Source organism: Tilletiaria anomala (genome assembly GCF_000711695.1).
Source record: "Tilletiaria anomala UBC 951 chromosome Unknown K437scaffold_2, whole genome shotgun sequence".
Taxonomy (NCBI): domain Eukaryota; kingdom Fungi; phylum Basidiomycota; class Exobasidiomycetes; order Georgefischeriales; family Tilletiariaceae; genus Tilletiaria; species Tilletiaria anomala.
Window position 1 is genome coordinate 35,098 of NW_013547020.1, and position 27,346 is coordinate 62,443.

Here is a 27,346-nt window from a genome sequence, read left to right on the forward strand (position 1 = left end):
CGAAAGCAAGATGTTCAAGATGTCACCTCTCCTGGACGACGGCGTCTTATGAACTCCAATTCGACTCAAAATCTGAGCGCAGCGGCGAGCAAGGATGCCGGATCAGCGGAGCGCCTTTCGCCATCGCGCAAAGTCAGCGCAGCGGACCTCTCGGGTTCTCGTATCCCACGTGCAACTGGCTCCATTCGCATAAATGGTGACTCGCTGACGCGCTCATCTTCAACTGCGAGCCGGTCCGGCAGCATGGCCAGTTCTGGCACGTTACCTCCATCTGCAGCGGGTGTGCCGGAATTGGGAGAGACTGTAAGCCGGCGAACATCATTGACTGCACGGAAGGATGGATCGTCTGCGATCGTGTCTATCTTGAATGCCTATGCGCAAGCTAAGACGCCACAGGAGATGGACACTGTCTTGCGCAGAGCTCGCATCACGTCGCATTCAAGTGCGCTCACAGCCAGCGAGCGGGAGATCTTGCAGAGTCTCTCGGCACGTGGCGAGCGTCGCAGCGATGCGACGGCAGCCATCAACGGCACGAGTGAGGGTTCAATGCGCACCAAGGCGGACTCGCTACTGACCTCTTCACGGCACAGCGTCGCTGGAAGCTTGTCAGCTTCCAACTTATCTGCGCGCAGCGTGGCAGGAGCGAGTGCCGTGCCGGCTTCGACGCGGACTGCGCGTGTGTGCGTGACATCAACCTCTGCTTCGGCTAAGGTTGCTAGGGACCTCGCGAGCGGATCTTCGCTACGCAGCAGCCAAGCGAACTTGGATGGCAGACATGCGTCGGAGCCCATTACGGTTCTCTTTGATGAAGACGCGCGCGCTGGCGATGATGAAATGGAGGCCTACATCCGACGTCACCAGGCCAAGAAGCTTGCCTCCGGAGCGAAACAGGAAGACCTTGATATCATGCTCAAGTTCCCAGAGCCCGAGCCGCCAAGCCGAGAGCTGTCGCCACGTCAAGCGGAAGTGATCTACGGAAACCGTCTCTGTGAATACGAACTCAAGGAGATTCATGATTACAAGCAAGTCTACTACGTCGGCACCCTAAACAAGCACATGGCAACGCTCAACAAGGCAGCGAACAATTACGGATATGATGACGAGCGCGGTGACTATCTTGTCACCAATCACGATCATCTAGCGTACCGCTATGAGGTGATCGACCTTCTCGGGAGGGGTTCTTTTGGCCAAGTGCTGCAGTGCAAGGATCACAAGACAGGCAAGTTCTGCGCCATCAAGCTGATTCGGAACAAGAAGCGGTTCCACCACCAGGCTCTCGTTGAAGTTAAGATCCTTGAAAATCTGGCAAACTGGGTAAGTGTTTTGGCCTACCCTGGCAAAGCTATCGGTACTGACAGGAGTGCTTGTTCAGGATCCGGATGAGCAATACAATGTCATCAAGATGACGGAGTCATTCTACTTCCGCAACCACCTGTGCATCGCGATGGAGCTCCTCAGCATCAACTTGTACGAGCTTATCAAAGCGAACAGCTTTGCAGGCTTCTCGACGCGCCTCATTCGGCGATTCACAATCCAAGTTATCGCCTCCCTTATCCTCATGCGAAAGCATCGGATCGTGCACTGCGACCTGAAGCCAGAGAACATTCTGCTCATGCATCCCCGCAAGAGTGCCATCAAGGTAATCGACTTTGGTTCGAGCTGCTTCGAGAATGAGAAGGTGTACACATACATCCAAAGTCGATTCTATCGTTCGCCAGAGGTCATTCTCGGCATGAACTACCACACTGGTAAGCAGTCGAATCCATGTTACGAGCTAATACTTCTAGCTGACATATCCCCAAACTATTCACAGCGATCGACATTTGGAGTCTGGGGTGCATCATAGCGGAGCTATATACCGGATACCCCATTTTCCCTGGCGAGAACGAGCAGGAGCAGCTGGCATGCATCATGGAGGTGTTTGGCGTACCAGAGAGGTATTTGATCGAGAGAAGCTCCCGCAAAAAGCTCTTCTTTGACTCGACAGGCGCCCCTCGGCCCGTGGTGAACTCGAAAGGAAAGCGACGTCGCCCCGCGACGAAAACTCTTCAGCAGGTTCTCCGATGCAGTGACGAGCTTTTTGTTGACTTCATTGCCAAATGCCTCCACTGGGATCCTGAGCGCCGTCTCAAACCTGAGCAGGCCATGAAACATCCCTGGATCATTCAAGCGCGTCGGGGTGTACACCAAAATGGCTGCGTGGGCCTGAACGCGTCGCCCATGCTTGGTCCATCCAGCGCGGTGCTACCGCGCAAGACTAGCCTAATTGCATCATCCAGCTCCCCCGCTCGGTCGTCACGCACGTCCTTTACGGGCTCAGTTGGCCCCAGCGCAGCCGCAACAATGGTCACCCCTCGCGCGAGTCACGCATTCAATGTCGGCAGCAGCAGCGGCAGCACCGTTCCTCAAGGCTCGCTGAGGACACCTCGGCAAGCTGTCCACTCGTGACTTGTTCACATGTTGGTTTCTTCCGTCCCTATTTGCACCCAACTCCTCCTGACCATTTTCATGTGAGATACCAAGCAAGATCACAATAGCAATCATTCGAAACTTAATGGGAGTGACTCTCCTATCTGTTGGGATGACAGTTCATGTGCATCTAGATACCAGTCTCGGGCCCAGTATTTGGATCCCCCTCATGGTCTGGTTCGCAGGCACGGGGCCCTTCAGTACGCGTGCTTCCAAGCAACAGCTAGATAGCAATGTAAAAAGTGATGGCCCCGTCCCTGGCATTCATACACTGCTCAAATAAAAGAAACTGTTGTGCGCATAAATGCTTTGACATGCTTTGCATACGAGTGTAGCAGGACAGCGATCCATGGATGAAAGCGGATGCATAGAGAGGCGAGAGATGCGTAGAATGTGCCACCTCCGAACTCCATCAATGTATCCCGCCATCTGAAGGGGGTGAGAAGGCAACCCGCTTCTTACGGCTGAGGAGGCTTCGTACCCGGCTCGAAGAGGTAGGTAAGGTGGCACTTTCCGCAGTATTGCCTGTCCTTGTGCCAGGACATGAAGACACCGGCACCGCACTCAGGGGTGGGGCACTCGCGCCTCAGGCGCTTGATCTTGCCGTCCGAGTCGACCCGGTAGTACTTGAGGGTCGCCATCTTGACCTTCTTGCGCTTGTGCTTGATCTTCTTAGGGGTGGTGTAGACCTTCTTCTTCCTCTTCTTCGCCATACCGCCACGAAGACGCAGCACTAGGTGGAGGGTGGACTCCTTCTGAATGTTGTAGTCGCTGAGAGTGCGGCCGTCCTCTAGCTGCTTGCCAGCGAAGATCAGGCGCTGCTGGTCGGGCGGGATACCCTCTTTGTCCTGGATCTTGGCCTTGACATTGTCGATGGTGTCACCCGACTCGACCTCAAGGGTAATCGTCTTACCCGTGAGGGTCTTCACGAAGATCTGCATGATGGCTACAGACAGGCAGCAAAGATGGCGGAATGACAGGGTAGTGATAAGCAGGGAGACGAACCATCGGTCAGCACTACGTCCCGTCCAGCACCCAGATCGTTGCAGCCGTCGTAATCTGCTTATCCAGATCCTACTCACCGAATGCTTCTCGCGATCAGTTCGCTTCCTCAAAGAATTCGTGGGGAAGGAAGGGAAGAGATGGTGGATGGTTGGCGAAGAAGAACAATGAGGAGCGGTTGAGCCTCAGCAGCTGTTGCTGTTTCCTGCGGTTGGGCGCAATTTTTATGAAGGCGGAATTTACATCTTTCTACCATACACGTAAATCCTGTTAACGTCACGTGAGCATTTCGCCCACAAGCACAGTCGAGCCTGCAACTTTGCGAACTCAGCACTGGATGAGCAGAGCAACGTCACGCCTGTCAGGATTCTCGGACGCTCCGAAATCAAAAGGCGTTAACGTGCAAGTCCACTATGCCAGGTGCTCGTAGTCACTGCTTCAAGCCTTCACCCACCGCCGATGCCATTGACGTCGTCCAGCTTGGACACCCTCAAGTCTCACAGATGTGGATGAGACTGCATAAGACAAGCGCCGAGTAGCTGGTTGGGCGGATGTGGTGATAGGCTTCTGGATCCATTATCATCTGAATCATGAGAATCGGAGCTATCTCAGCCAGCGCTCTTCGCAGAGCTGCTTTACAAGCCGACTCATCATCGCTTGTCTACTCGCATAGACATATATCGCGGAAAAAAGAAACATCTCCCTCCAATTTGCTTCGCATCTCGCCCGCAGTGCAGGATGCTCTCGCCACAAACAAGCCAGTGGTGGCACTCGAGTCGACCATCATCTCACACGGCCTGCCTTACCCCCAGAATATAGAGACAGCCCTTGCAGTCGAGGCAGCTATCATGGAAGAAGGCGGCATACCCGCGACAACAGCATTAATTGATGGATATGCACATGTCGGTCTAGATCGCGAACAGCTACAAAGGCTCGCCAACCCAGCAGATGGTGACAAACCAGTCAAGACCAGTAGGCGTGACATGGCGCAGGTGCTGGCGCTGGGACAGGGCGGTGTAGGCGGCACGACTGTGAGCGGCACAATGGTGCTGGCGAATATGGCAGGTATAGACATTTTTGCCACGGGCGGCATCGGAGGCGTACACCGGGGTGCTCAGGACTGTAAGGCTTGCGTGTCTGTTCAAGCTTCTGATGGTGTTGAACTCTACTCTCACACTCGTCTCAACCGTTCTGTCGTGTAGCTATGGACGTATCTGCCGACTTGACGGAGCTTTCTCGCACACCGGTGGCCGTGTTTTGTTCAGGTGCGAAATCTATCTTGGACATTCCACGGACCCTCGAATACCTTGAAACGCAAGGAGTAAGCGTCAGTGCTTTCCGCCAATCCTCGACTCCAGCCGCAAGGGAAAAAGAATCCGAAGCAATGGTAGACTTTCCAGCATTCTACAGTGCCCATTCGGGCTGTTCCGTCCCCCTCGTCCGCTCTGCATCACACGCAGCAAGCATCATCCACGCATCCAAGTCGCTCCTTGGTCTTTCGAGTGGGCTTGTTTTTGGCGTGCCTATCCCAACCGAATATGACCCTGCAGGTCAAGCGATTCAGAGCGCCGTGGAGCAAGCAGTCAAGGAATCTATCGAGCTAGGCATCGACAAGAGAGGCAAGCAAGTCACCCCTTGGCTCCTCAAGCGCGTCAAGGAACTGAGCACCGAGAGCGTCAAGAGTAACATTGCACTGGTCGTCAACAATTCTCGTGTCGCAGCAAGGACAGCCGTTGAGCTATGCCGGCTTCGGGAGGATCCTACCTCGAGTAGCAAGATTTACCTTTCTGCACAGCCTTCTCAGGTGAGCGCAAACCTGCTGTGCATCGATGGCTTTGCAATGCTGAGCGCGCGACTCCGCTTCCCCAACATCTCGCTCCGTAGGAAGGGTTGGAGCCACCAGCGATCGTCCTCTTTGGCGGGGTTGTGCTTGACGTGAGCGCAAAGCCAGCTCCTGGTGTGACAGCAAAAATCGCAGCGAAGACAACAGCAGCCGGAAGTGTGAGGCTCTCGCTCGGTGGAGTCGGTCGCAACATGGCGCAAGCTGCACAGGGCGTAATACAAAATATGCCACACACTGGCGGGGAAGTGCAACTGGTGGCGCCGCTTGCGGACGACTCGACGGGGCATTACGTGCGCACCGTTTGGGAAGGGGACACCAACGCGCTGCGTCTGGACGGTTTGTTTTCCTTGCGTCAGGGGCGCTGCCAAACTCCAACAGCCAGTCTACTCTTGAGGCAGGACGGTGACCTGCAGCAGGGCATCGTCGATACGTCTCTCTTGGAAGGAGCCTTCACCTCTCAGATCGTCGAGCGCTTCATGGCATCGAACCCATCGACCATCGGCTTTGACTCAAACATGTGCATTGATGCGATGGCGCACGTCCTCACTGCAAGCGCTCAAGCGGATGCATTTGTCCTATGCGAACCGACATCCGTGGCGAAGAGCTCGCGCGTGGTCCATGCGCTCCATCATGCTGGCTTTCTCGGCAAGCGACACGTCCTTGGAGGTGTGACACCAAACGTTCTCGAGCTGATGGAGATGCATGACGCTGCACAAGAGCTTCTGCTCGCACAACAACAACAGCTGCAGTTGCTACGACTCGGCGCAGTCGAAAAGCAAATTGCCGCTGGTCTCGTCGCGTCTAGCCTCCTGCCGGACACGAGAAGCGCAGAAGCAGCGCTGTCTGTTGCACGCCTCCTCGGGCCTCTCTTCCTGACGCTCGGTCCGCGCGGTGTACTTGCGGTCGTGCCTCGCTCCACGCCACTTGAAGGAGCTGTGGAGATCACGCACGTGCCTCCACCTACAATACTAGCTCCGTCATCTATCGTGAACACAACCGGTGCAGGTGACACTTTTGCAGGTGCGCTCCTCGCGCTGGTGCACCTACAATTCAGCGGCAGAGGCGTTGGCAATGAGAGCAGACGGCCGCGACAGCACCTTCTCAAAAATTGGCTCTCCTCACACGGCTCAGCAGGGCCTTCGGCTGTGCACGACTTGCTCTGCGCCGCACAATTTGCTGCCCTCGCGACTTTGCAGAGCCACGGTGCAGTGGGCAATATGTGCGCGTTGCGCGGAGAAAAATCATTCTGGCGTGCTGTGGGGTCACAAGGGAAAGCGTAGACCCGGGGTTTCCCGTGAGGTCACACATTTAGCATCTGTAACATAATGGCAAAGTATAAGGATGTTCTCCATTTGACCATCTAAAGCTTGCTTTTGTTACTTCCGCCATTGGCGGCCTTTGGCGGGAATTTGGGATCCGGCTTCACGCGCAGGATCGCCTTTCCCCATGTCTTGCGATTCTGCAAATCGGTCAGTCCACGCGGCAAGCTTTCCAGTCCCTCGTAGACAGGATCCATGACGACGGGAGTAGCCTTGCCGCTCCCGAGTAGCTCCAGCAAGGCTTGCCATACCGCAGGGATGCGATCCGCCTCGTTGGTCATGTAGGCGCCCCAATGGACGCCGACGATAGAGATGTTCTTGAGCAGAACGAGGTTCATCGGGGCTTTCTCGATTGTCCCGGCTGCAAAGCCGACGACGATGATCCGCCCGTTCCAAGCGACGACTTTCATGCTGGGTACAACGAGGCCGACTGGGTCGTAAATGACGTCACAGCCGTGTCCACCCGTGATTTCTGGATGATCAGCACGAAGATGCCCAAAGAAGGTACCACAGTCAGCATGATCCCTTTCGAAAAATGCTGAGCAGACCGTCATGACCACGACCCAATAGCATCGCAAACGCACTTTTCACCTGCGCCTGCCAGTCTTTGTCGCGATAGTTGACCACATAGTCTGCCTTGCCGTGCTCCTTGCAGATCCTCAGCTTCTCCTCGCTACCGGCCGTTGCGATGGTCTTGGCGCCGAGCAACTTGCCAAGCTGTATGACGAGAGCATTCAGCATCATCGAGACGATTTTCTCGCTGTACGTGATCCTTGGCCTCCAGCAAGACTCACAAGCAGCGCACTAATCCCCACACCGCCAGCACCAGCATGAACAAGAAGCCACTCTCCAGGCTGTACACTCGCACGTAGCTTGAGGGCTGCATATGATGTAGGCCACGTAATGTAGAGCCCTGCGGCTTGCTCGAAGGAAAGGCCGTCAGGAATCTCCAACAATGTCCAGTGGGGGGCTGCTACCTGCAAAATACAGAATACAGATATGGGAACAAAAGATGGTCAGGATATATACGAAGAGAAGAGCTTGACCAATCGGTCAATCGTTGAAGCTGACCTTTTCGGCATACGCTCCCTGCGCCGAGCCAAAGACGCGCGTCTTGCCGGGAATGAAGTTGCATCCTTCGGGAATTGGGGAGTCTTTTGCGATGACGCCTGCGATTTCTGCGCCGAGAACGTATGGGTGCTCAGGTTGGTTCTGGTACTTTCCTGCTGCCATGAGAATATCGACTGAGAACATTCGAGGTGACCGAAGAGGAGGTACGCGGCCATTAGCGCGCTCCCAGTCCAGATACCCAGCCGAAGAAATGTGGGCAATCACACTCACAGAAGTTCAACCCGGCAGAATGGATGTCGACAATGACATTGTCCTCATCTGGGGACACTGTCGGATCTGGTACGTCCGACTTGAGGCATTTACTAATGTCGCTGAGCTGCGTGTGCTCTTGGATCAAGTAGCCTTTCATCATGTCAATCGGGCTGCAGTTCGGTTTTGTAGGCAGCGGCAGCACCGGTGGCGGTCTGTAGGTAGACGGTGGAAGGGGGAAGTCGGCCCAAGCCTGGGAGGTAGTACATGCACACGTCGGACCCCGTTGTTCATCATCAGTGAACTGAACCCAAGCAAGCTGAGACTGGTGCATTCCATTTCATTCCATTCTCCCCGCACCCTGTCCTCATCCGGGAGTTGCGCAGCCGGACTGCCGGGGGAGGATGTGTGGGGGGCGGCGTACAACGAACTGTGTGGGGAACGGAATGTAGAAACCCTACATCCGTCGATGGAGCAGAAATTCGCATATTTTTGCTAAGTGACGGACACATTTGCAGTTACACGGTGAAAGAAGGGCAGTGTTACCCGGAACGCGTCTAAAACCCCCGCGCAGAAGCAGAAGCTTTCAAGACAAAGAGGTTCTACAGTCTCCATTCTCTATCTCCCATGTGTTGCCACTTTGTTGCCTCTGGTCCGCTATCCGTTGGCGTTCCGGTGTTGAGAAGGAAGCACCTCACTTGGCTTTGGAACAGGACAGAAAGGCAATGCGTTGCGTTGCTTAGCAATACATGTGCATGCTCTGCTCTGCTTGGTTTGTAGTGTGATGGGATGATGATGCAGCATGGGCCAGGGAGAACATGTTGGCTGGTGATACATGATTTGCATGGTGTTCTGTCTTGTTGCTGATGAGGCTGTTTGGTCGAGTGTACGATGAACAAAAAGGCGAGGAGCCGACAAAAAGAGGACACAACGCGGATTGTCGAGCGTGTGGGCGTGAGTGTAAAGGAGGTAGGTATGTGTGCGATCGTAAAAGAAGGCGCTCGCGGCGGCGTCGAGTTGAAAGAAAGCAGGAAAACCAGAGGAACCGCGAGAGACGTGCGAACGTGAACAAAAGGTGAAGATGAGGGTGAAGGTGAGGTTCAGGTTGATAAAGAAGAGACGGCACCGCTCGCTTAGCCATCCATGACGACATCCAGGTCGTCGCCCTGCTGACGTTGCTGCTGCTCGAGTGAACCACAGTCGCCGGCGCGCGCACGAGCGCTGCTGACGCTCGCAGTAGCATCCATGAGCGTTTCAAGCCCAGGCGGGACGCTGAGGAACTCGAGGTCGGACGAAGCGGAGCGCGCATGCAACAGACCGTCAAAGCGCGGGGCGGCAGCAGATGCCGAGCGAATGCCCTCATATCTGCTGGCGTCGGCGTGGTGATGGTCTCTGACGCTGGCACCACCGACACCGGCACCATCCTCGTCTATCGTCATACCGCCCGCCCGCGCAGAGACGCCGAGTGCGCTGAGTGGGCGCTCGATCGAGCTGCTGTCTGCCAGCCCTGCGCCCGCGGCCATCGCCATCACCATCATGTTGCGACGCGGAAGGAAAGCAGGTGAGGACGTGGAGGATGTAGCGGAAGGTGGGAGGAGGATGCCGGAACCACTGCTGACCGAGCGTGCGGGCGTGGCGTTGCAGAGCGATCCGAGGCCGGAAGGACGGGCGTGCGCTTCGCGAAGAGGACGACGCGCGCTGATGCCTACGCCCATCATGCCGCCGCTTGCGCCATTTCCGCTGCCGCTGCCGAGGACGCTGCTGCCGCCGCCGCTGCTGAGAACGCCGTCGGGGCCATTGGCGCCATAGTTGAAGTTACCGCTGGCAAAGCGATGCAGCTGCCTCGCTGCAGGTGCACGCAGCGCAGAAAGCCTGCGCAAGCCGTCATCGTGGCTGCGGTACGCAGCAGCTGCTGAGTCTTCGCTGGGACCTGCGCTCGAGACGCCTGCGGACGATGCGGGGCTGGAGGGCGACAAGGCGCCGGACGCGAGCCCGGTGCTGGGATGGCGAAGCTCATGCACGAATGTCTCACCCTGCGACAAGCCACCGGAGGGCCAGAGTGTGCGCATCTGGTCGAAATCGCCGCGGCCAAAGGTGGCCTCGTTGTCGACGGTGGCGCCGGGCGTGGCGCGTCCGCCGAGTAGCTCTTCGGGTGGTCCATCGAATTGCGCAATCACGGGCGGCGGGAGCGGCCGGCCAGCAAGGTCGGTGCGCTGCGGTGGCATGGGCGGCACGCGAGGCGCATGCGCATGTGGGTGCACATCATCGTCGTCGTCACCGCCGCCGCCACTGCCACTGCCGCTGCCGCCAGCGCCGCCGTTGCTTGCAGCGGAAAATACGTCGATGGAGCCTGCAGGCGACAAGGCGGAGTGATCGATCATGTCTGCGAGATTGGCGGTCGACGAGATGGAGTGGTGATGATCGAGTAGGAGCAAATCGTCCTCGCTCGCTTCGGATCCATCGGCCGTGGGTGTGGCACTGACGCTACCGCTGCCGCCATGGGCATGCATGCTGCTGCTGCGCATAGCACTGACGTGCGGCTGGTCGGCGGAATGGCGCGAGGCGCTGCTTGAGGGCAACGAGACGTCGAGGGTGGAGGATGCGAGCTGGCGCTGGCGCTCACGTTCACGTCTGCGCTCTGCACGCATCGCTGAGTCTTCGCCGCCGTGCCGCCGCGAGCGATGGCCGTGCTCGTGGCTGTGCCCGTTCCCGTTCCCGTGCGCGCTGCGGCGATGCTGAAGGTGATGCTGCGCGACGCCATCGTGTGTGGCAGCCGTCGGCGTCTCGGCCTCGGTGCCGCCGCCGGCGGACACGCCTTCTCGGTCCCTGTCCCGGTCGGCCTTCTCCTTGACGTCGTCGTCGGAGCGCGCGGAGCACCAGAAGCGGTGTCCACTCTGCCATCCTCGCGACTGGCACTGCTTGCTGCAATACTTTGCCTTGCGGCAGCGCCGGCACTTTGCAAATTCGCGCGGGAAGCTCTCCCACTTTCCACACTGCATATTGGCGCACTGGCGGATGCCGCCGCGGCACTCGTCCTTGCGGCACGCATTGCGCATGATGACACCGGCCCAGTACTGAATCTCGGGCGCGAGCTTGGGGTGCGACGACGCCGACGCGTGCGACGAGCCGCTGCGCGAGGAGCGCAGCGTGAACTTTTCCGCGATGGAGAAGACATTCCGTCGGCATGCGGCTTCTGGAGTCCAGCTGACATTCGACTCGGTCATCGACGGGTGGGCACGCAGGTGCGCAAACGAGTCCAGCGAGCCGGGCAGCGCTGCGCCGAGCACCTCCTCGTTGTGGAACATGTGGCGTACATGCGGGTATTTGGAAAGGTACGCGAGCAGCTGCAAGCTCAGCAGGACCTCCTCCTCGCGGTAAATCATCTCGCCGCTGGTAAGGATGTTGTTGCCGTTGCCGTTGCTGGTGCTGTTGTTGTGGCTGTTCGCGTGAAATGCGTGCGAGCCGTCATCGGCGGTGCCTGCGGCGCGGCTAGCAGCTCTGCGCTCGCTGCGTGCGGCTTGGCGCACAGTGTGGGTCGTCGACTCGCCATCTGCGACACCATGCTGCTCATGCTGCTGCTGGTCGCCATCTGCCACGAGGCTGATGCCGCGTGAGCTAGATGGCGTTACAGTCTCCTGGCGCACAAGCGCGTTCGCCACGAGCGGCGGAGGCATCTCGTGCGCAGCGAGGGCCGCGAGTGTAATGCGCGCGGGCCTCGGCGTCCGGCGCTCGTCTGGGTCTTCGCTGTTACCGTTACCGTTGCCGCTGTCATTGTCGCTTCCATTTCCGTTACCATTGCCGTTACCATTGCCGACAGCGACGAGGCCGCCTTGCCCGGAGTGCTGTGCCCCGTAGCTGCTGTTCAAGCCATGCGCTGTCGGTGGCAGTGGCGGCGGTACTACATCGACCATCAAGCTGCTGCGGCTGCTGCTGCTGCTGCTGCGGTGCGCAGCGTCACCATCGCTGTCGTCTGTGCTGACGCCGATCCCGTCCATGTCGACGTCATCCACATCCGCATCTACATCTACATCGGCACTTTCGCTGCCGCTGCCGCTGGCGCTGGCGTCTGCGAGCGAGCTGCTGCCATCGTGCTCGTGATCAAGCCCGTGGCTATGACGGTGATGATGGCGATGCTGCATCTGTAGGTCGTTGGCCGCATGTTGCAGCAGGTCGACGGCGGCGGTGTTGAGCGGCATGCCGCCGGCCATGTCCGGAAGCATCGACAGGCTCGCAGCGGCAGCGTCGGCAGCAGTGCCGCTGGCTACGTCGTCCGAACGGCCGGCACCGGCGACAAGGTGGCCGGAGATGAGCTGCTGTGCTTCCGGCGGTGTCGTCGGATGCGTCTCGGGTTCCGCCGGCGTTGGAACGGGGAAGGGTGCTGGCCGCTGTACGGCCGTGCCGGAGCGATGCGATCGTGACCTCAAGTTGGAAGAAGTCGAGGAAGAAGAAGTGTTGTTGCTGTTGTGCGAATCTGCTGCAGTCACAGCTGCTGCTGGTGGCACAGTACCATAGGCCGCTGCTGCGGTCGCAGCTGCTGCAGCCGCTTTCCTCGCCTCGTGCTCCTCCCTGCGCTTCTCCTCACGCCTTGCCTCTATGACGGCAAGGTGGCTCTCGAGGACCTTGACAGTGACGGGGATCATGCCAGCCTCTACAACACGGGTGCGGACGGCCTCGCTGCCCCGAACACCAATGTTGACGACGCACTGGAATGCCAAGGACCACTTCCAGATGGCTTGCATCTCCTTGGTCGACACGCCGCGGGAGGACGAGGCGGGCGCCTTGGGTACCTGGCGCAGGATGCGGATTAAGCGGTCGAGTCCGCCGTCGAGGGTGACCATCTCGCGGATGCGCGGCGAGGTTGAAGTGAGGTAGGCGAGGTGGTTGAGTGAGTTGATCAGCGGGAGCGTCGCCGTCGAGTCGATCGCTACGAGTAGGACGGGGAACGGGGTATATGCGTGTGTAAGCACCTAACGAACCAAGGCGATGCAAGCAGCGGCTTGCAAGCTAGCAGAACAGTAGGCTTACCCCTTCGATCGTAGACGGCTGCGGTGATGCAGATGCAGGCCTTCCCCTGCGCAGGGTTACTAAAGTTAGACTGCCTCATGTTGGGCTAGCGAGGAATAACGTCCAAGACCAATGAATTCGTCTCTTCTGTCCTTGCTTTTTACGATGTCGGCGCGACTTCACGTAGACGTCTGCCTACTTTCTTTTCCTTTCCTTTCCTGTCCCTTCCTGTCCTGTCTTGTCCTTTACTTGTCACCCCTCTGGGACGAGCGAGCAAAAGATGTGGGCGGCGGGATGCTGCCGCACTGCTGCTTCCACTGTCGCTGCCGCTACCGCTACCAAACCCCCACCACCACGCAACTGCAGGCCGTATCTTACGCTGCAGCTCGGGAAGCGGCTGGGTTTTGAGTCTACGAGGATGACATGGCGAAGGGTGTGTGTGTGTGTGTGTTTGTGTGGGTATAAACGACAACGGGTGCGGTGACTGGATGTGGGCGGGGATGATGGCGGGACGAATTGGCTGGCCGAGAGGTGGTGGTGGTGACTGCTGGTTGGATTCTATTGGGGATGGACCGCTAAGCTGGGCGCCAGGAGGGAGAGATGACTCGCACAGTAGGGTGGTCTGTTCTTTTTTTCTTTTTTCTTTTCCCCTTTCTTTTTTCCTTGCTCCTTTCTCCTCTCTCTCTGTGCAGGGCAGCGGTGCGCAGTCACAAGTCGCTTGAGCGTGTGCGATTGCGTGCGTACCAGGCGGGCGGGCGGCGGCTGTGGCAGGCTGGCTTGCCTAGCTGGTCTGGTCTGGCCTACGGGGCTGCTGACTTGGGAAAAGCCCGCTTTCCAATTGCAGCCAAATATCATATAAAAGAGGCGCGCACAGCAAGACTTATGTCTCTGATCAATGCAGGCGCGGACATGGCACCCCAGACGCAGGCTGACTCGATCCAAGCAAACTAGCCAGCGTCGGCAGTGATAGACACGAGCACCTCCACAGACCCAGTCACAGCAGTACACACTCCATGTGATTGAAATACATACCTACAGCGTATACACACATACACACTGTGCACAGTCGAGGTGACGTGTACGCATTCGCAAGCGCATCGACGGGCGTAGACGGTCTTCTAGTGCAACACACATACATCGAGTCTGGGAATCGCTGACGACGGGGCGGGCTTCATACATACTCCTACTCACTTTGGTCGAAATATGTACAAGTACATAGATGGCCCGTGCCAGCATCCAGGCCGATCCACCAGACTGATAGGAGCGCCGAGTCCAAGTGTAGTGGGGGAAGCAAGCAGGTGCTGTTTGCTCGCACGCGTTCAGCGCACTACAGGCGGTTTCTGCGTTGCTGACTGCTAGCGAGGCGAGGGTTGTTACTTGTGAGCCGGTTAGGCGTCTGGCCAAACAGAAAGCGGGAGGGCGGGGGACTGGCGGGGACTGGCACTGCGTCACTCTGGCCTGCTGAGCATCGCTCGCCAAGCAAGCAGCATGCACAATCCCCTTCTTACCTCAACAGTAGTCTGCACCCCTGCAGCAGCAGGCGAACTTTGATTACGCACTGCTCAGCCTCCCGAGGCTCCGCACCCACCCCCCTCCCCCGCGCCCCCGGTCCAATTCTCGGACTAAAGGGGAGGGCCACCTGGCATTCATATCCAGTGATTGAATTATCCTTCGGATACGGCTGCTTTCCTGGTTTCTCTAGCCTGGACAGTCCTGGACGGGTCTGGACCTTACTAACCCGACCTCATCACGTCTTTCTCCGACCACAGACTGGCCCGCGAAGCGCGAGCCGCCGCAAAGGAATGGCAGTAGAGCAGAGGAGAGCAGCTCTCGATCACTGGCGCTCGCCACGCAGAGCCTGTGCTTGTGCACTGCGCATCCATCAGCGGATGCGCTGGCATATCTGGCAATGAACGCTCCCGCACAAGGTATTCAACATATGTGCAAATACCCAAGAGCTGCATCGCAAGCAGCCGTAGAACACGACGTCGAACCGCTGTGTATGACCGGCATGGCAGTAGCCTGGCGATTACAGGGTGTGGAGTCGGCAGTGTGCACTGAGTGCATTGTGCGTGACCCGACGGACTGAAGATGACCTTTCGTATCCATAATTCATCGATGAGTCCTGCACAGTGCACACTGCACACACTCCCTGCGCTCACTGCGCAAGCACGACGTCATTAGCTCGTTGCAGCTTTACCGGCTGACTTGTCTCGAATGTCGACGTCGAGACGCGCCTTTCTACGTCCTGTGGGCTGTGTCTGGACTGTGGCTTGCTGTGGCATGTAAGATACGAGTATGCACGTATACAGACACTCCAAAGGTCAAAGGGGATGGAAAAAAGTAGTCTGACAAACAAACAAGAATCGTTGCATTGTGGACTCATGGTAAACCGTAGATCGCAACGAGTGGAGTACGGCATATATGGGGCTGGAAGTTGGGGATGGAATGACTGATTCACTGGTGACAAGAATATCGGTGCTGAGTAGATCACCTGCTTTGTATACCGTATAATGAAGAGTAACGGGTAACGGATGCTCCCTCGCCTATACTGATTCATGGTGTGGTGAACGCGCTCCTCGTCGCGTACGCCGCAGACATACGCACATGACCGTGGCAGACGAGCAGACCTTGTCCTCCGTACGACGGTTGCATCAGGTCTACTGTATGTATCTCGTTGAAGTCTGCATTCTGAAATCAGAGTCCAGAAAAGATGGGGACAGGATGCGCTCTTTCTTGCTGCGTGCGTACGTTTGTATGTGACGTGGACAGCTACAATACCCCTCGGGGAAAAAGGGGAAAGGAAAGAGAAGGACGAAAACCCGAATTGGATCATGGCGAGGCTGTATGTATGGATGGATGGGTGTGTGTATGGAATGCTCGGATGAAGTATATCTGCGAAGACGAACCTGGACTGTCTATTGGAGTTTATACGAAGGTCAATGTGCGTATGTATGGTTGCACTGCGAATGTGATTGCTTGCCTTTCTTGGGAGATCGAGTACTGCAAAGGGTCGGCTTGGGAAGAGCTATCGGAGGCGGCGAGAACGAGTGTCGGTCTTGTGAAGCCAAAGTGGTATGATGATGAGGACGATGACGATGCGGGTGATGATGAGGAGAAGCTATGGATGAGATAGCTGAGCTCCTCATTGGAATCAGCTTTGCTATGTCGTGAAAGCGGTTCGCGGGCGTGAAGAGGTTCGTTTCAAAATCGTAAGCTGAGAGTGTAGGGACATATCTCAAATACCTGGCCTCAATTGGGCCGTTGCTGGATCGATGCACCCGTAGTCGTGCCGAGGATACGCCTTGGTCCTCGCCTGCCGAGCAAAGGCGCAAAAATGTGAAAGGAGTCAGCTCCGATGGGACACACGAATCAGGACCATACTTACGAGAAAGCATATGCGCAAGCACATAGCAGAACGCTTGCGAACGCGATCCACGTCGTCAGCCAGACGAACACTTCAACGCTGGCGACTTCGACGCGCGTCTTGACCACGCTTGGTCGGTACCTCGCCCGCGTCGAGACGGGCCAGTAGTCTGCACCTCTCCTGCCAGGGCGGCGCTTCGACGGTTCGAGATCGACGACTTCAAAGTCATCCTCCTCCTCTCCCTTCACCTCTCCACTGCCGCCTTGCTCATCATCACCGGCTATAACAGCGGCAGGATGTAGATCCAGGGAATAGTGTCTCGAGCCGCGCTCCCTGATGCTGTCGAATCTGCGTTCAGGAGACTCGCCCAGTGGAGTGTCCGCCACCAGCGACTGCTCACCGGCGCGCTGCTGCAGTTGCGACCGCGAGCCGGGCAATTGCAAACACTTCGCGTGGCGACTGCCGCAGGTGCTGTGTCCAGCCTGCTCCTCTTCCAACTGACGCAAAGCGCGTCGACGGCGGGAGGGTGTCAATGCGAGCGCCTTGGTCGTTGCCTCGCTCAAATGCGCGTGCCTGGCTTTCAGCGAGCCGCCATACGGGTCAGTCGCTGCGACCGCACGCTCAAAATCGAGTCGGCGCCGACGGAGGAGCCTCGTCAGCTGCTCTTCCTCCTCCAGCTGCTCGGCCGACTGGATGGCGAGGTGCGCAGAGCTCATCAGACTGCCGCCACCGTTGTCGCGTACCTTTCCCTTTCCCTTGCCCTTGCCGCTGCGGTGTGAGCCTTTCGGCGCTTGTGACGGCAGTGGCGGTGGGGCGATGCCGAGCGCGCGCTTAACGGCCACGGCGAGCATATCGCGCTTGCCCGGTTTGGGCGGCGGCAGCGCGAGGCCGTACTGCTGTGCCTGCTTCAGCGTGATCGGCTTGCCAAAGTCCTCGTCGTCCGCCCAGAACACCGGCTGAAGCGACGCAGCGCGATCGAGAAGATCGTAACCGTCACTGCTTGCGTGCTGGCCCGTGAAGGTGCCACCGGGTAGCAGGTCCTCGTTCCCGCGCCAGTTGCCGTCATCTTCGGGGGTAAGGGTGTGGAGCAAATAGCTTTCGGCACCGTGGCCCCACGCGACGAGATCGCTAGCTTGCAGTTGCTCCGGGAAACGCAGAGCAGCAATGTCAGAGTGGTTATCATCGTCCGCGCTCTCCGCCGGTGCCGACTTGGTGCGATGCCGTCGCCGCGTGAGCGCCGAGAGGTGCGTCGAGGTCAATGCGACGTCATGTACCTCAGGCGGCGTGTCCTGCTCCTCCCGCTGCTGCGTCAGCTCTTCTGCCTGCTGCATCAGGTCCGCCAGTTCGGTTGCACGACTGGCGTCAGTCGGCAGCACAAATTTGGCGAAGTCGTCAAAAGAAGGCTCGACAGAGTGCTCGTGCCCGTAGACGGAGCCAATTTCGCTTGCGAGCGATTGACGGACCTGCTGCAGGTCCTCAAGCTTCGCCAGCAGCGAAGGGCTGATGCTCGCCATCGATGTCATCGAGCTGGTGACCCCCATTTCAATGTCGCCCATGCTCGACGACGGCGATAGCCCATCGAACGCAGCGAAGCGGCGCGCAGGCGAGGAGCCACTCGGCGAGGGCGTAGGCGATGGGTCGTAATCATCCATCAGATCGCGTTTCGACTGCTGCTGCTGCTGCCCTTGCTGCTCGTGTTGCCGAAAAGGCGGCGAAAGCTGAAACGTTGGCGGCTGCGGAATGATGTTGTGCGCTGAGCTCGGCTGCAAAAAGTTGTCGCTGAGCCTGCGAGGGTGAGGTGCGCCGCCGCCGCCAAGCTGATCTCCTCCACCCACCTCCCGGCCGCCATCGCGCAGATCTTCCATGCTCGGCGTGATATGGATCTTAGGCTTGCCGATGGAGAGGTTCGACGCGCGGCGGCGACGGCCGTAGCCGCTCGCCTTGCCGGAGCGGGACGAGCCGGTGCTGCTGCTGCTGCCGCCGCCGCCGCCGCTGGCGCTCGCGTTGCTGCTGGTGCGGCTGGCAGCGAGGCTGGTCTCGGTGAACGACCGGGTCAGCTTGGCAAGTTCATGCGAGCTGCGCTCACTGCGCATGGCCACCTGGACCGTGCGACGAGTCTCGATGACGTGTCTGTTGCCCGGCGCCCGGCGCATGCGCGGCCGTGCTGCGCCACGCCTCTTGCCTGCAGGCACGGACGCAGCAGTAGCGGCAGCGTCGCCGCTGCTCCCTGCTGCGGCGCGCTCATCAATTCCAACGTCGCCAGACATAACACTAGCTGTCTCGACGGCCTCGTACGCGTCGCGGATGCGTTCGCCCTCCTCGATCGCCCTGCCGAGCTTGCCATCCATCTCGGAGCCGGCCTTGGCGATGGCAGCGTTTGCCTCCTCCAACTCCTTGATCTTGGCAAGGAGCTGCGAGACGAGCGCATGCTCCGTGTCGCCCTGTCCGCTCGATCCCGCGACGCTCAGGACAGCGGACAGTTCGCTACGGACAGAGACAGAGCGCGTGGGCGACGGCTGCCCGCTCGCAGCGTCGAGGTGCTGCTGGATGCTGCGGTATTGGTGCGACAAGTGCGTCGGCGTGAGCGAGGCCGCGACCTTACAGAGATCGGACATGCTCGTCTGCCGCGGCGCAAAGTCGTCTCGGTTGGGACTCGTGATCGCTCGCCCGGCCAGGTCGTTCCACGCCCGCTGATCGGGGAGCGGGCCTCGGCGCCTCCATTTCTTGGCAGAGCCTCTGCTGTTGGCCGTGTCGCCGTGATTGCCGAGCCTGTGGCGCTGTTCTTCGAGTTCTGCGTTGCGCTGCATGACGGCCTCTAGCTCGTCCTTGAGGCTCTGCAGCTCCTTATCCAGCGTCCGGAGTTTCCGGCCACCGTCCCTCTTCTGCTCCTCGGCTTCGGCCTGCAGCTCGGCTAAACGGCTGACGAGGGCATCGTTCTCGTCGCTCAGGATGTGCAGTTGCCGCTCCGTGTCGGCTGAAAGGGCCTGCAGATGCATGTAGGAGCTCTGCGAGTGCGGCATCGACCTGTTCTGCTTGGAGGCAATGGGCACTCCAAGCGGGGAGACCGGCTGCGAGAGGATGACACCGTCTGTCTTGGGACTGGGCGGGAAGAGTGTGAGCGGCGCTGACCTGGCCTCGACATTGTCAGTGGACTGGCTGGAAAGGATGACGGTCTGATCGGCGGCACGGTCAAAATAGCCGTGTATGCTCGCGTTAGATCCAGAAGCAAGCGGTGTTTGATCGGCACCTCGGTACTCGGAATCCGTGGTGGGAGGCGAGTTGCTGAGCTCTCCAGCATCGCTTTCGTTTTTCTGGCCAGCCAAAATGCCTTGATGCCTGGACCGAAGGCTGAGGTTCTTTTCCAGCAGCGCTTTGCCGATCGCAGCTGCCAAGCCCAGATCCCTCTCCCTCTCTTTGATCACGCGGTTTGCCTTGACAAGCATCGCCTCGAGCTCTTCCCTCGGCAAGCCTCCGACCCAGCTGTCTGCCTCGCCCTCGTCTTCGTCCTTGTCCTCGTCGCTGTCGCTCGACGCGAAACGCTCATTGATGACGTCACTATCAGACGAAAAGCCTTCCATGCCGTCGCGCCTGCCCAAATTTTGTTTTGAATGTGGAGACAAGTCCAAGTTGCCCATGGATGCGCTGTGCCGAATGCCAGGATGTCGATTTAAGATGGGACTCTCGCTGGCAGCAGCCTGCCTCTGCAGCAGCGCTGCCAAATCGACCTGCAGGTCGAGGTCGAGGTCGAGTTCTGCATCCAGGCCACCAAGCGCCTGCCTTCCGGCGCTACTGCTATTGATCGACTGTTTTTTGACAGGGCTTTCGTCAGAGTCGACGGTTGCTTCGCGGTGCCCGGAAGCCTTGCGCAGAGCGCTGGGCTTAGGAGGACGCTGGCGCATTGGCATCATCACTTATCTCGGACCACTCGTCGCCTCTACCAGAGGCTTTAGCCTCGAGTGCACGACCGCTGCTCGACAAGCATGAAGGAAGCGTCAATGACACCCGTTAGCCCGCAAAAGGTGAGCCAGCGACGTGCGCCTTTTGTTTGTCGACTTACAGCAGAAGGGATGAGGTGAGGGACCAGGATAGGTCTCCGTATCCAGCGGGTGTGCGGGTCCCGCGGGGGGGGGCAAAGCGCGGCGGCGTGACCTTGATCCTACGGCGGCGGGTGTGTACTTTGTGATGCAGCCTGCAGCTTGCCGTGCCCAATGGGGTTTGGACAAGGTGCTGGTCAGAACAAAGGAGCTGGCTGGCTGGTCAAAAACCCAAGGGTGTGAGCGTGCGGTCCTAGGGAGGCGGGAGTCGGAAGAGCTTGGTGGGTGAAGCCTTGTCACGTCAATTCTGGGTGAGGGGGTGGGGACTCTGACCTCTGCTCGTGCCCCTGCTTTCACGTGGTAGCGAGGTTAAGGCAGGAGGCACTAGCGCGCACGACGCGTCCACCGCAGAACACCAAGCGGCGGAGAGGAAAGGGGCGGTGCCGCTGCCACAGTCAGTCCACAGTCCACACGCAGAGCAACACGTCCAACACTTGTTTCCTCCCCTCACGAAAAGAGGCCAAAACTCAAACACAACACACACCAGACACCAGACAGAACACGACTGCTGATCAGTACAGTGTGGCCTGGCAAAAGGGACGAACATTGGGTGACGGTGTCCTCGTTGATCACTCATCCGCCTCCTCTCAACGCAGCCTGCCGCGCTCGGGTGGATTTACGATTGTCGCGATACTTCAACACGTGGGCCTCGGCCAGCTTGCCTTGCCTTGGCATATCGCTATGTTGATGGCAGGTTATCACAGACATGCAGCCGCCCACGCGGTATTCGAACTCGTAGACCCCTGTCAACGTACAGGTAGCAGCCCATTCATCAACTCTTCTTCTTCCGGTTCGTTCCGTCGTGCAAGTGAGAAAGAACGCGCGACTTACTTGCATATACAGCCTGCGCTACATAATTGTGTCTCTCATAGCGTGCCAATGTCATATATACATACGTGGGTCGAACATCCGCGAGCTTGGAAGCACGCGGCGCCGCTGGCGGCTGCAGCCTGGGACAGGCGCCCGGAAGCCCAACGCAAGTTGGCCCGGCTGTGTATGCACATAGCTTGCGGCTGCCTGTGATCGCCGATCATCTGTGATGCCTCCTATCATCAGCAGCATGGCAGGAAAGGCACACCTGAAACTTTGATCGTCTCGAAGGTGATAGGAGCAAATCTCGCAAGTCAAAGCTGATCGAATGGCAGCGATGGCGACTGTCGGACGCGCCACTGACGCATAACATAATAATATCCCACGCGACCCTTCAACGGTCGCAACGTCAGAATTGCGCCAGGGGTTATGGGGGTTAGGGTCTCCAGTAAGCATTGCAAGGAAAAGTCATCCTGTCCTCGCAACATTACGTATTGAATCCCCTGTCACGTGCACATGTACTCGAGCATGTAGAGATAGAACAAAGCGATAATAATAACCTTGAGATAAGACTGAAACCGTCAACGTCGAGCGCTAAAGCGTCTGTGGCCTGTCATGAGCACAGACGGCAGCGTCTGAGTGTCAATCCACTATGTAGCCAAGTCAAGCGGCCAAGCGTTGCTATCAGCTTTCGGGTAGCAGCATTGGGCACAGACGATGATCTCGACATGTGTTCACTCTCCAACAAGCCATTTCCACGTCATCGCCCGTTCGCTGGATCGTTGTCGTTTTCGCACTTGGCAGCTCCTCGGTCATCCGCTTCATCAGCTGTCGCAGGGCTCCCTGATCCAAACCGTCGCGGAGCGCTTGCATCGCTTGGCCTACATAGTGCATACACACACTGACAATCTTCAATTTCAGAGCCATCGGGATTATAGCTGCAGCTGTGCAGTCAGCGGGCGTGCAGTCCCCCTTTTGATGAGTATTGCAGGCATCTTTATTGTATATACACTAGCTATGTTGTTTCCACGCTGTGGCAGGTAGGCAGCTATCCATTCAAAATGAATGTATTCCGAAGCGTCAATGGCAGATGCCTTGCCTGCTTGGCCCGTCCGATAAGAAATGCTCGCCACGTGGATGAGGGGTCATGCAATGGTATCACGGCTCTATGCGGCGCTCTTGAAAGCGATACAGGTCACCCACGAGGTACAAGCTACCACACAGCACGATAAGATGCACGGCCTCCTCCTCCTTTCCTTCCAACGACATGTCTTTCGCGCCTTGTGCAGCCCACTGCAGGGCGTCCTCAAGCCGTTCGAAAGTCTTTGCGTCCGCGAGGCTTGATGCCAGCGTGGCATCGAGCGAGTCCAGCTGTGCGAGGCATTCGTCCGGCCGCGCAGACTGCACCCATGGCATACCCTCTACCGGCGTAGAGAAAGGCAGAAATCCGACACGGTTCCGAACGAGCGGCTGTGGGCGTTGGTTCGTCGCCTCGTTAATGCTCAGCTTCGTTATCGACTCGTCCAGCGAGGAAGAGAGCGAAGACGACAGGAGAGCGTGTAGCATGCCGCTAATATCCTTGCCCTTCGAAAATGCCATGAGCCAGGTAACCGTGATGGGCCTGTCGCCGCTCGATGACGAAGGTGGCGAAATGCAAAGATCAATGTACTGCCGCAATGCGAGCGCCGACGCCGAGTTGTGCGCGCCGTCGACCAGAATCTTGATACAAGCGGGTGGTGACGGTCTGGAAGTCTCTGGATGATCTGCAGCCGCTCCGCCTGGTACTGGACCTTCAGACTCGATCATGCCCTCTTCTGGGCTCACGACCGACACATCATGCGGTACGCGAACGTCCAGCCAGGCACACCGACCCTCCCATCGCACAGTATCCAGCGCCTGCTGTATCCGTTGCTCCCTTTCACTTTCCTCGCGCAGCGCAAAGGCGATCTGCAGCTTCAGCTCCTCGTGCGCGTCGCTCCCAGCGGCACCGAACGCGGAGGGCGGCTCGTCCCGCGCAATGGAGAAGAGCGTCTGCAGCGCCGTACAGGCACCCGTCATGGCAGCGCGTGTAGCCGGCAGCCGGATGGCAGGGCCGCTCACAGGCGGGTCGCCAGCACGAGCAACGTAGTGGCCGGGCTTCGTGGGAAGCACAGATGGGAAGAGCGTCGGGGCATATCGGATTCTCAAAGCGGCTGTCGGTTGCCGTATGGGCCCGCTCGAACTGCTGTTGAGCTGTGTCGGACTGAGCGCACCCCAAGGCACGTAACCCTTGACCAGCCTTGCACCGCGCTCTATGGCAGCCTGTCGAATGGCATTGAGAATCGTCGCTGCGTGTGACCCTGTTGGTGTTTGTTCCCCTTGCGCCGCCCGCAGGCACGCCAGATCTACTTCTGTGTTGATGCTTTGCGGGTCATCTGCCCTCCTTTGATCAGCAATGACGCACAGGCCCCCGCCCGGGATTATGCCAGCCTTGTGCGAGGCGATTCCCGCCAGATCGCTACCGAGAAGCGCTTCGTGATCTCGGTCGACCGGGCAGATCACGCTCGCAAGGACATTTCGCGGCGAAAAGACATTGGTAGCATCTAGCCTCCCGCCGAGTCCGACTTCCACGATGAGCACCGCCGGCGCTTCAGCTTGTGGAAGCAATGCGTAAGAGACGAATGCGCGAGCAACCAGCAACTCGAACGGGGTTGAATGCAGGCTTAACTGTTCCTCAGTCAACCCCTCCGTCAGTCCAGCATCCGCAGCGGCGACTTGCTCGCCAGCCTGGGCCCACACGCCCTTCGTGATCACTTGGCCGTTGACTCGACAGCAGTCCCTTTCTTCTCGAAGATGCGGGCTGTTGAAGCGTCCGGTGCGTATTCCTATAGTGTGCTGCAAGAGCGAGTCGATGTACGCAGATGTGCTGCCCTTGCCGTTCGTCCCTGCAATGTGAACGATTGGGAACTTGTCTTGCGGCGCACCAAGACGCTGCAGAAGGGTTCTGATACGGTCCAACGAGAGATCTATCCGCTTATTATTGACCGTCTCTTGCGGAACCATTTTTGGGTGGGAAGCCATCTTCGGGGACGCGGAAGAGACAAAGCCGTGCCAGAAAAGGTGGAGACTTGATCGAGAAGGGAGTGGCAAGGAGGGAAGGCAGCTAAGCCTGATTGTCATGTGTTGGCACGCCGAATTATCAAGATGACCTAAACTTGGGCTTGTGCGGGGACGGTGCGTGGGCCTGCAGTCTGCATATGCTATGGGACAGATCGATCCGACTTTTGAACAGCGTTGATGACCTTGATGACCACCGTGTCGGACGTTGTAGCTTCATGTAGAGGCAGCCTGAGATGTGAGACCGTTTGGTCGAAATAAGAACTGCGGCCAAAATTTCCCCGGACCAGCCGAGTATTTCTGGAAAGTGAGCGTCTCTCAATGTGAAAAGTCAATGGAGAATTGACGCGATGAGGGACGAACGGGGTCTTGTTCGCAACCTCACTTTGTGTTAGGTTCGATGCAAGATCATCATTAGCCTGAGCCTTTAGCGAGCCAAGGAGCCTTGTCATCCAGGAAATACCAACGCTTCGCCATGCCAGAATCGAACGGTGCGGCAGCAGTAGCGCCGGCCGGCGGACAGGGTGCCAATGCAGGTCCAAGGGGAGGCGCCGGCGGTGACTGGAAATGGACTATTCTCCGGTCCTTAGGCATGTACTTTGCCGTCCAGGCGCTGCTGGGAAAGGACGGGCTGGTTACCAAGTATCGCAACAAGGACAAGTTCTTTCTCTCTGCATCAGAAGTAGCACCACTGGGGTCACAGCCAGAGGGCGTGTCGTTGACGCAACCCACCGGGCAGGCGCAACCTGCTGCGAAGGCAGGTGTTAATGTGGTCCAGGCATGGCCCGCGTCCATGCCCCTTGACTTTTATGTCTTCCTAACAAGCGGACCTCCTGCAAGTAGCGTTGATATTTCCTCGCAGTACTCCAGCCTGGTCGCCCATGGAGGGGGAGCTGATGCGAGCCCAAACCTGATCGACTTCAACGCACATGCATACGCAAATTCGGTTCTAAACGAGAACATCCGAGGAGATGTTCAGCCGGTAGTCTCTCCGCAAAGTGGAAGGACGCTCTCTGCAGTCAAGTGGACAAATATCAAATGGAGTGACAGCTCTCTGAAGCGAAAGGTCGAGGTCGACATCGACGTCTACCCAGAGGTTCGCACCGAGAACCACACGATCTGGGCGGACGTCTTTCTGACCAAGTCGGGTGTCAGCCCCGACCCCACCAGCGCTTCTTACCGACAAGAATACGTCTTTCATTCGCGCAAACTGCTTTCAAGACTATACCTTCCGAAAAAAAAAACTATTGAAAAGAAGCTCTTCGCTTCCAACGAACGAAGCAAGGAAGAGCAGGAAACTGAGGAGGCAGCTTTGGCTGAGACGGAACAGATACAGAAACACCTCGTCACCTGGTGGCACCCGAATCTCACACTGGCCCTCGTACCTCAGCAGCAGGATACCCTGCTCCCTTTAAAGAATTTGGCTGCACCTTTGGGCCAGTGGATCCACCCAATACCCGATTTCCCTGCGAACTCTCCCAACTTGATTTACACGTACCCTGCCCTTTTCCCCAATGACTTTTGGCATCTGCGCGAACACATGTATCAGTTCAACGCTTCGACAAAGTCAGTGCCTCTATCAATCGAGCTCTACGCAACATCCTGGTTGAAGTTCCAGATGCTTGCCGCGTTCTCCGACTCTTTCGAGAAACAAGGCGCATCCGGCATGGCAGGCTCGGAAATCGACATGATCAAGACGACGCTGTTGGAGACCAACCCATGGTTCCTCGCGCTCACCGTCATCGTCTCGATCTTTCACAGCTTGTTTGAGTTCCTCGCCTTCTCAAGCGAAGTCAGCCACTGGCGCAACAAAAAAAATTTGGCCGGCGTCTCCGTGGGTTCGATTCTCACCAATGTTGTTGTGCAGCTCATTATTTTACTGTACTTGCTTGACAGCCGTGAAGATACCAGCTGGACCATCCTCATGGGCCAGGGTGTCGGCATGGCTGTTGAAGCGTGGAAGCTCACCAAAGCGATCACGGTTAGCATTATTCGTACGCCAGAGGACGAGAAGACACTGTGGCGATACTCGCCAGTCAAGCTCGATATCAAAGACAAGCACGTCCTGTCAGAAGAGGAGAAGGCGACGCAAGTGTACGATAAGCTTGCTTTCAAATATGTCGGCATCGCCATGACCCCGATCCTCATCGGCTGGACAATCTACTCGGCCCTTTATCAAACGCACAAGGGCTACTGGTCATTCTTCATAGGTACTTTGACTTCATTGTGAGTGCAATGGAGGAATATTACCCAATAGCACAAGACCTGACTGCTTCGGCCTGATTTACCCTGCGCAGTGTTTACGCTTTGTGGGTTTCCCCTAACGAGTCGTCACACATGGCACTAAGCTGATTGTCTTCTTACAGCTCTTTCTCGTCCATGATCCCACAACTGATTGTCAATCACAAGCTACGTAGCACCGCTGGCATGAACACAAAGACTTTTGTCTTCAAGGTGAATATGCCTCTCCGCATATATCCACGCGACTTTGATAATCTGACCAAATGTCGTTGCGATAGTTCCTTACCACCATTGTGGACGACCTCTTCGCCTTCTGCATCAAGATGCCTACGCTTCATCGCCTCGCCTGCTTCCGCGATGATGCCGTCTTCGTCATCTTCCTGTATCAGCGTTGGAAGTTTGGCGTCGACCCAACGCGTGTTAATGAGTTTGGGCAGGTGCTGGACCCCAAGGCAAAGGCGACGGCAACGAATGAGAAGGCAGGAGAGGGAGAAACAGCTGCAGTTACCCTGGCTGAGTCGAAAAAGACAAAGTAGAATTGTATGTATGCATAGATGCCATCAAAGCAGCCTTTCACTCTTCCCTGCACCCCTACCCCCACCCCACCCCCTTCCCTTCGGGGTCCGTCACAGCGTTGGGGTCATTCAGTGTTTCCCATGCTTGTCAAACGTATCCGTTGCAGCTTTGGGCGATATTCGAGAAAATCCCCGAGAAGGAGGATTTTGGTAACCAAAAGTCCCCGAGATGTCCATGTAAAGATTACAAGCGCCATCTTTCGTCT

The 27,346-nt window shown here is 57.7% G+C and overlaps 11 protein-coding genes across 11 annotated transcripts; 5 read left to right on the plus strand and 6 right to left on the minus strand.

The window, feature by feature from the left end:
• Window positions 1-834: 834 nt before the first annotated feature.
• On the plus strand, window positions 835-2,448 carry K437DRAFT_277124 (kinase-like protein; the record flags this gene model as incomplete). The annotated part of the gene is made up of 3 exons (XM_013390722.1): window positions 835-1,314; window positions 1,373-1,748; window positions 1,814-2,448. 3 exons carry the CDS (start codon window positions 835-837, stop codon window positions 2,446-2,448), a joined length of 1,491 nt encoding a protein of 496 aa, XP_013246176.1.
• A 140-nt stretch (window positions 2,449-2,588) lies between these two features.
• K437DRAFT_253032 (ubiquitin/40s ribosomal protein S27a fusion) lies at window positions 2,589-3,416 on the minus strand. The gene has a single exon (XM_013390723.1). The coding sequence runs from the start codon at window positions 3,408-3,410 to the stop codon at window positions 2,928-2,930; it is 483 nt and encodes a 160-aa protein (XP_013246177.1). The 5' UTR covers window positions 3,411-3,416; the 3' UTR covers window positions 2,589-2,927.
• A 551-nt stretch (window positions 3,417-3,967) lies between these two features.
• Window positions 3,968-6,647, plus strand: K437DRAFT_253033 (uncharacterized protein). The gene is made up of 3 exons (XM_013390724.1): window positions 3,968-4,593; window positions 4,674-5,275; window positions 5,356-6,647. The coding sequence occupies exons 1-3, from the start codon at window positions 4,062-4,064 to the stop codon at window positions 6,592-6,594; spliced, it is 2,373 nt and encodes a 790-aa protein (XP_013246178.1). The 5' UTR covers window positions 3,968-4,061; the 3' UTR covers window positions 6,595-6,647.
• K437DRAFT_241916 (NAD(P)-binding protein) lies at window positions 6,608-8,246 on the minus strand. The gene is made up of 5 exons (XM_013390725.1): window positions 7,975-8,246; window positions 7,705-7,877; window positions 7,428-7,610; window positions 7,218-7,350; window positions 6,608-7,105 (listed from the first exon to the last, which is right to left on the minus strand). Exons 1-5 carry the CDS (start codon window positions 8,114-8,116, stop codon window positions 6,675-6,677), a joined length of 1,062 nt encoding a protein of 353 aa, XP_013246179.1. The 5' UTR covers window positions 8,117-8,246; the 3' UTR covers window positions 6,608-6,674.
• An 813-nt stretch (window positions 8,247-9,059) lies between these two features.
• K437DRAFT_68785 (uncharacterized protein) lies at window positions 9,060-13,307 on the minus strand. The gene is made up of 2 exons (XM_013390726.1): window positions 12,979-13,307; window positions 9,060-12,877 (listed from the first exon to the last, which is right to left on the minus strand). Exons 1-2 carry the CDS (start codon window positions 13,055-13,057, stop codon window positions 9,087-9,089), a joined length of 3,870 nt encoding a protein of 1,289 aa, XP_013246180.1. The 5' UTR covers window positions 13,058-13,307; the 3' UTR covers window positions 9,060-9,086.
• Window positions 13,308-15,018: 1,711 nt separating this feature from the next.
• On the minus strand, window positions 15,019-16,067 carry K437DRAFT_68814 (uncharacterized protein). Its single transcript, XM_013390727.1, has one exon. It carries the CDS (start codon window positions 15,791-15,793, stop codon window positions 15,116-15,118), a length of 678 nt encoding a protein of 225 aa, XP_013246181.1. The 5' UTR covers window positions 15,794-16,067; the 3' UTR covers window positions 15,019-15,115.
• Window positions 16,034-20,706, minus strand: K437DRAFT_68807 (uncharacterized protein). The gene is made up of 3 exons (XM_013390728.1): window positions 20,382-20,706; window positions 16,346-20,291; window positions 16,034-16,273 (listed from the first exon to the last, which is right to left on the minus strand). The coding sequence occupies exons 2-3, from the start codon at window positions 20,230-20,232 to the stop codon at window positions 16,210-16,212; spliced, it is 3,951 nt and encodes a 1,316-aa protein (XP_013246182.1). The 5' UTR covers window positions 20,233-20,291; window positions 20,382-20,706; the 3' UTR covers window positions 16,034-16,209.
• Window positions 20,371-21,492, plus strand: K437DRAFT_68823 (uncharacterized protein). The gene is made up of 2 exons (XM_013390729.1): window positions 20,371-20,639; window positions 20,723-21,492. The coding sequence occupies exons 1-2, from the start codon at window positions 20,507-20,509 to the stop codon at window positions 21,439-21,441; spliced, it is 852 nt and encodes a 283-aa protein (XP_013246183.1). The 5' UTR covers window positions 20,371-20,506; the 3' UTR covers window positions 21,442-21,492.
• A 290-nt stretch (window positions 21,493-21,782) lies between these two features.
• On the plus strand, window positions 21,783-22,329 carry K437DRAFT_68840 (uncharacterized protein). The gene has a single exon (XM_013390730.1). The coding sequence runs from the start codon at window positions 21,946-21,948 to the stop codon at window positions 22,270-22,272; it is 327 nt and encodes a 108-aa protein (XP_013246184.1). The 5' UTR covers window positions 21,783-21,945; the 3' UTR covers window positions 22,273-22,329.
• K437DRAFT_253038 (Mur ligase) lies at window positions 22,221-24,561 on the minus strand. Its single transcript, XM_013390731.1, has one exon. The coding sequence runs from the start codon at window positions 24,385-24,387 to the stop codon at window positions 22,387-22,389; it is 2,001 nt and encodes a 666-aa protein (XP_013246185.1). The 5' UTR covers window positions 24,388-24,561; the 3' UTR covers window positions 22,221-22,386.
• Window positions 24,562-24,717: 156 nt separating this feature from the next.
• K437DRAFT_253039 (CLPTM1-domain-containing protein) lies at window positions 24,718-27,141 on the plus strand. The gene is made up of 4 exons (XM_013390732.1): window positions 24,718-26,550; window positions 26,622-26,633; window positions 26,691-26,778; window positions 26,844-27,141. Exons 1-4 carry the CDS (start codon window positions 24,800-24,802, stop codon window positions 27,099-27,101), a joined length of 2,109 nt encoding a protein of 702 aa, XP_013246186.1. The 5' UTR covers window positions 24,718-24,799; the 3' UTR covers window positions 27,102-27,141.
• The last annotated feature ends 205 nt before the right edge of the window (window positions 27,142-27,346 follow it).

Coding starts and splice junctions, on each gene's coding strand:
- K437DRAFT_253032 (XM_013390723.1), bottom strand. CDS start 3,410: ATGCAGATCTTCGTGAAGACCCTCACGGGTAAGACGATTACCCTTGAG.
- K437DRAFT_68823 (XM_013390729.1), top strand. CDS start 20,507: ATGCAGCCTGCAGCTTGCCGTGCCCAATGGGGTTTGGACAAGGTGCTG. Junction 20,640..20,722: donor GCGGGAGTCGGAAGAGCTTG/GTGGGTGAAGCC, acceptor TTCACGTGGTAG/CGAGGTTAAGGCAGGAGGCA.
- K437DRAFT_253033 (XM_013390724.1), top strand. CDS start 4,062: ATGAGAATCGGAGCTATCTCAGCCAGCGCTCTTCGCAGAGCTGCTTTA. Junction 4,594..4,673: donor ACACCGGGGTGCTCAGGACT/GTAAGGCTTGCG, acceptor TCTGTCGTGTAG/CTATGGACGTATCTGCCGAC. Junction 5,276..5,355: donor TTTCTGCACAGCCTTCTCAG/GTGAGCGCAAAC, acceptor CTCGCTCCGTAG/GAAGGGTTGGAGCCACCAGC.
- K437DRAFT_68807 (XM_013390728.1), bottom strand. CDS start 20,232: ATGATGCCAATGCGCCAGCGTCCTCCTAAGCCCAGCGCTCTGCGCAAG. Junction 16,274..16,345: donor GCTTGCGCATATGCTTTCTC/GTAAGTATGGTC, acceptor TTTGCTCGGCAG/GCGAGGACCAAGGCGTATCC.
- K437DRAFT_68785 (XM_013390726.1), bottom strand. CDS start 13,057: ATGAGGCAGTCTAACTTTAGTAACCCTGCGCAGGGGAAGGCCTGCATC. Junction 12,878..12,978: donor AGCCGTCTACGATCGAAGGG/GTAAGCCTACTG, acceptor TCCTACTCGTAG/CGATCGACTCGACGGCGACG.
- K437DRAFT_241916 (XM_013390725.1), bottom strand. CDS start 8,116: ATGATGAAAGGCTACTTGATCCAAGAGCACACGCAGCTCAGCGACATT. Junction 7,878..7,974: donor TTCTGCCGGGTTGAACTTCT/GTGAGTGTGATT, acceptor GAATGTTCTCAG/TCGATATTCTCATGGCAGCA. Junction 7,611..7,704: donor AGGGAGCGTATGCCGAAAAG/GTCAGCTTCAAC, acceptor TGTATTTTGCAG/GTAGCAGCCCCCCACTGGAC.
- K437DRAFT_253038 (XM_013390731.1), bottom strand. CDS start 24,387: ATGACAATCAGGCTTAGCTGCCTTCCCTCCTTGCCACTCCCTTCTCGA.
- K437DRAFT_68814 (XM_013390727.1), bottom strand. CDS start 15,793: ATGATCCAATTCGGGTTTTCGTCCTTCTCTTTCCTTTCCCCTTTTTCC.
- K437DRAFT_253039 (XM_013390732.1), top strand. CDS start 24,800: ATGCCAGAATCGAACGGTGCGGCAGCAGTAGCGCCGGCCGGCGGACAG. Junction 26,779..26,843: donor CAAAGACTTTTGTCTTCAAG/GTGAATATGCCT, acceptor TCGTTGCGATAG/TTCCTTACCACCATTGTGGA.
- K437DRAFT_68840 (XM_013390730.1), top strand. CDS start 21,946: ATGATCTCGACATGTGTTCACTCTCCAACAAGCCATTTCCACGTCATC.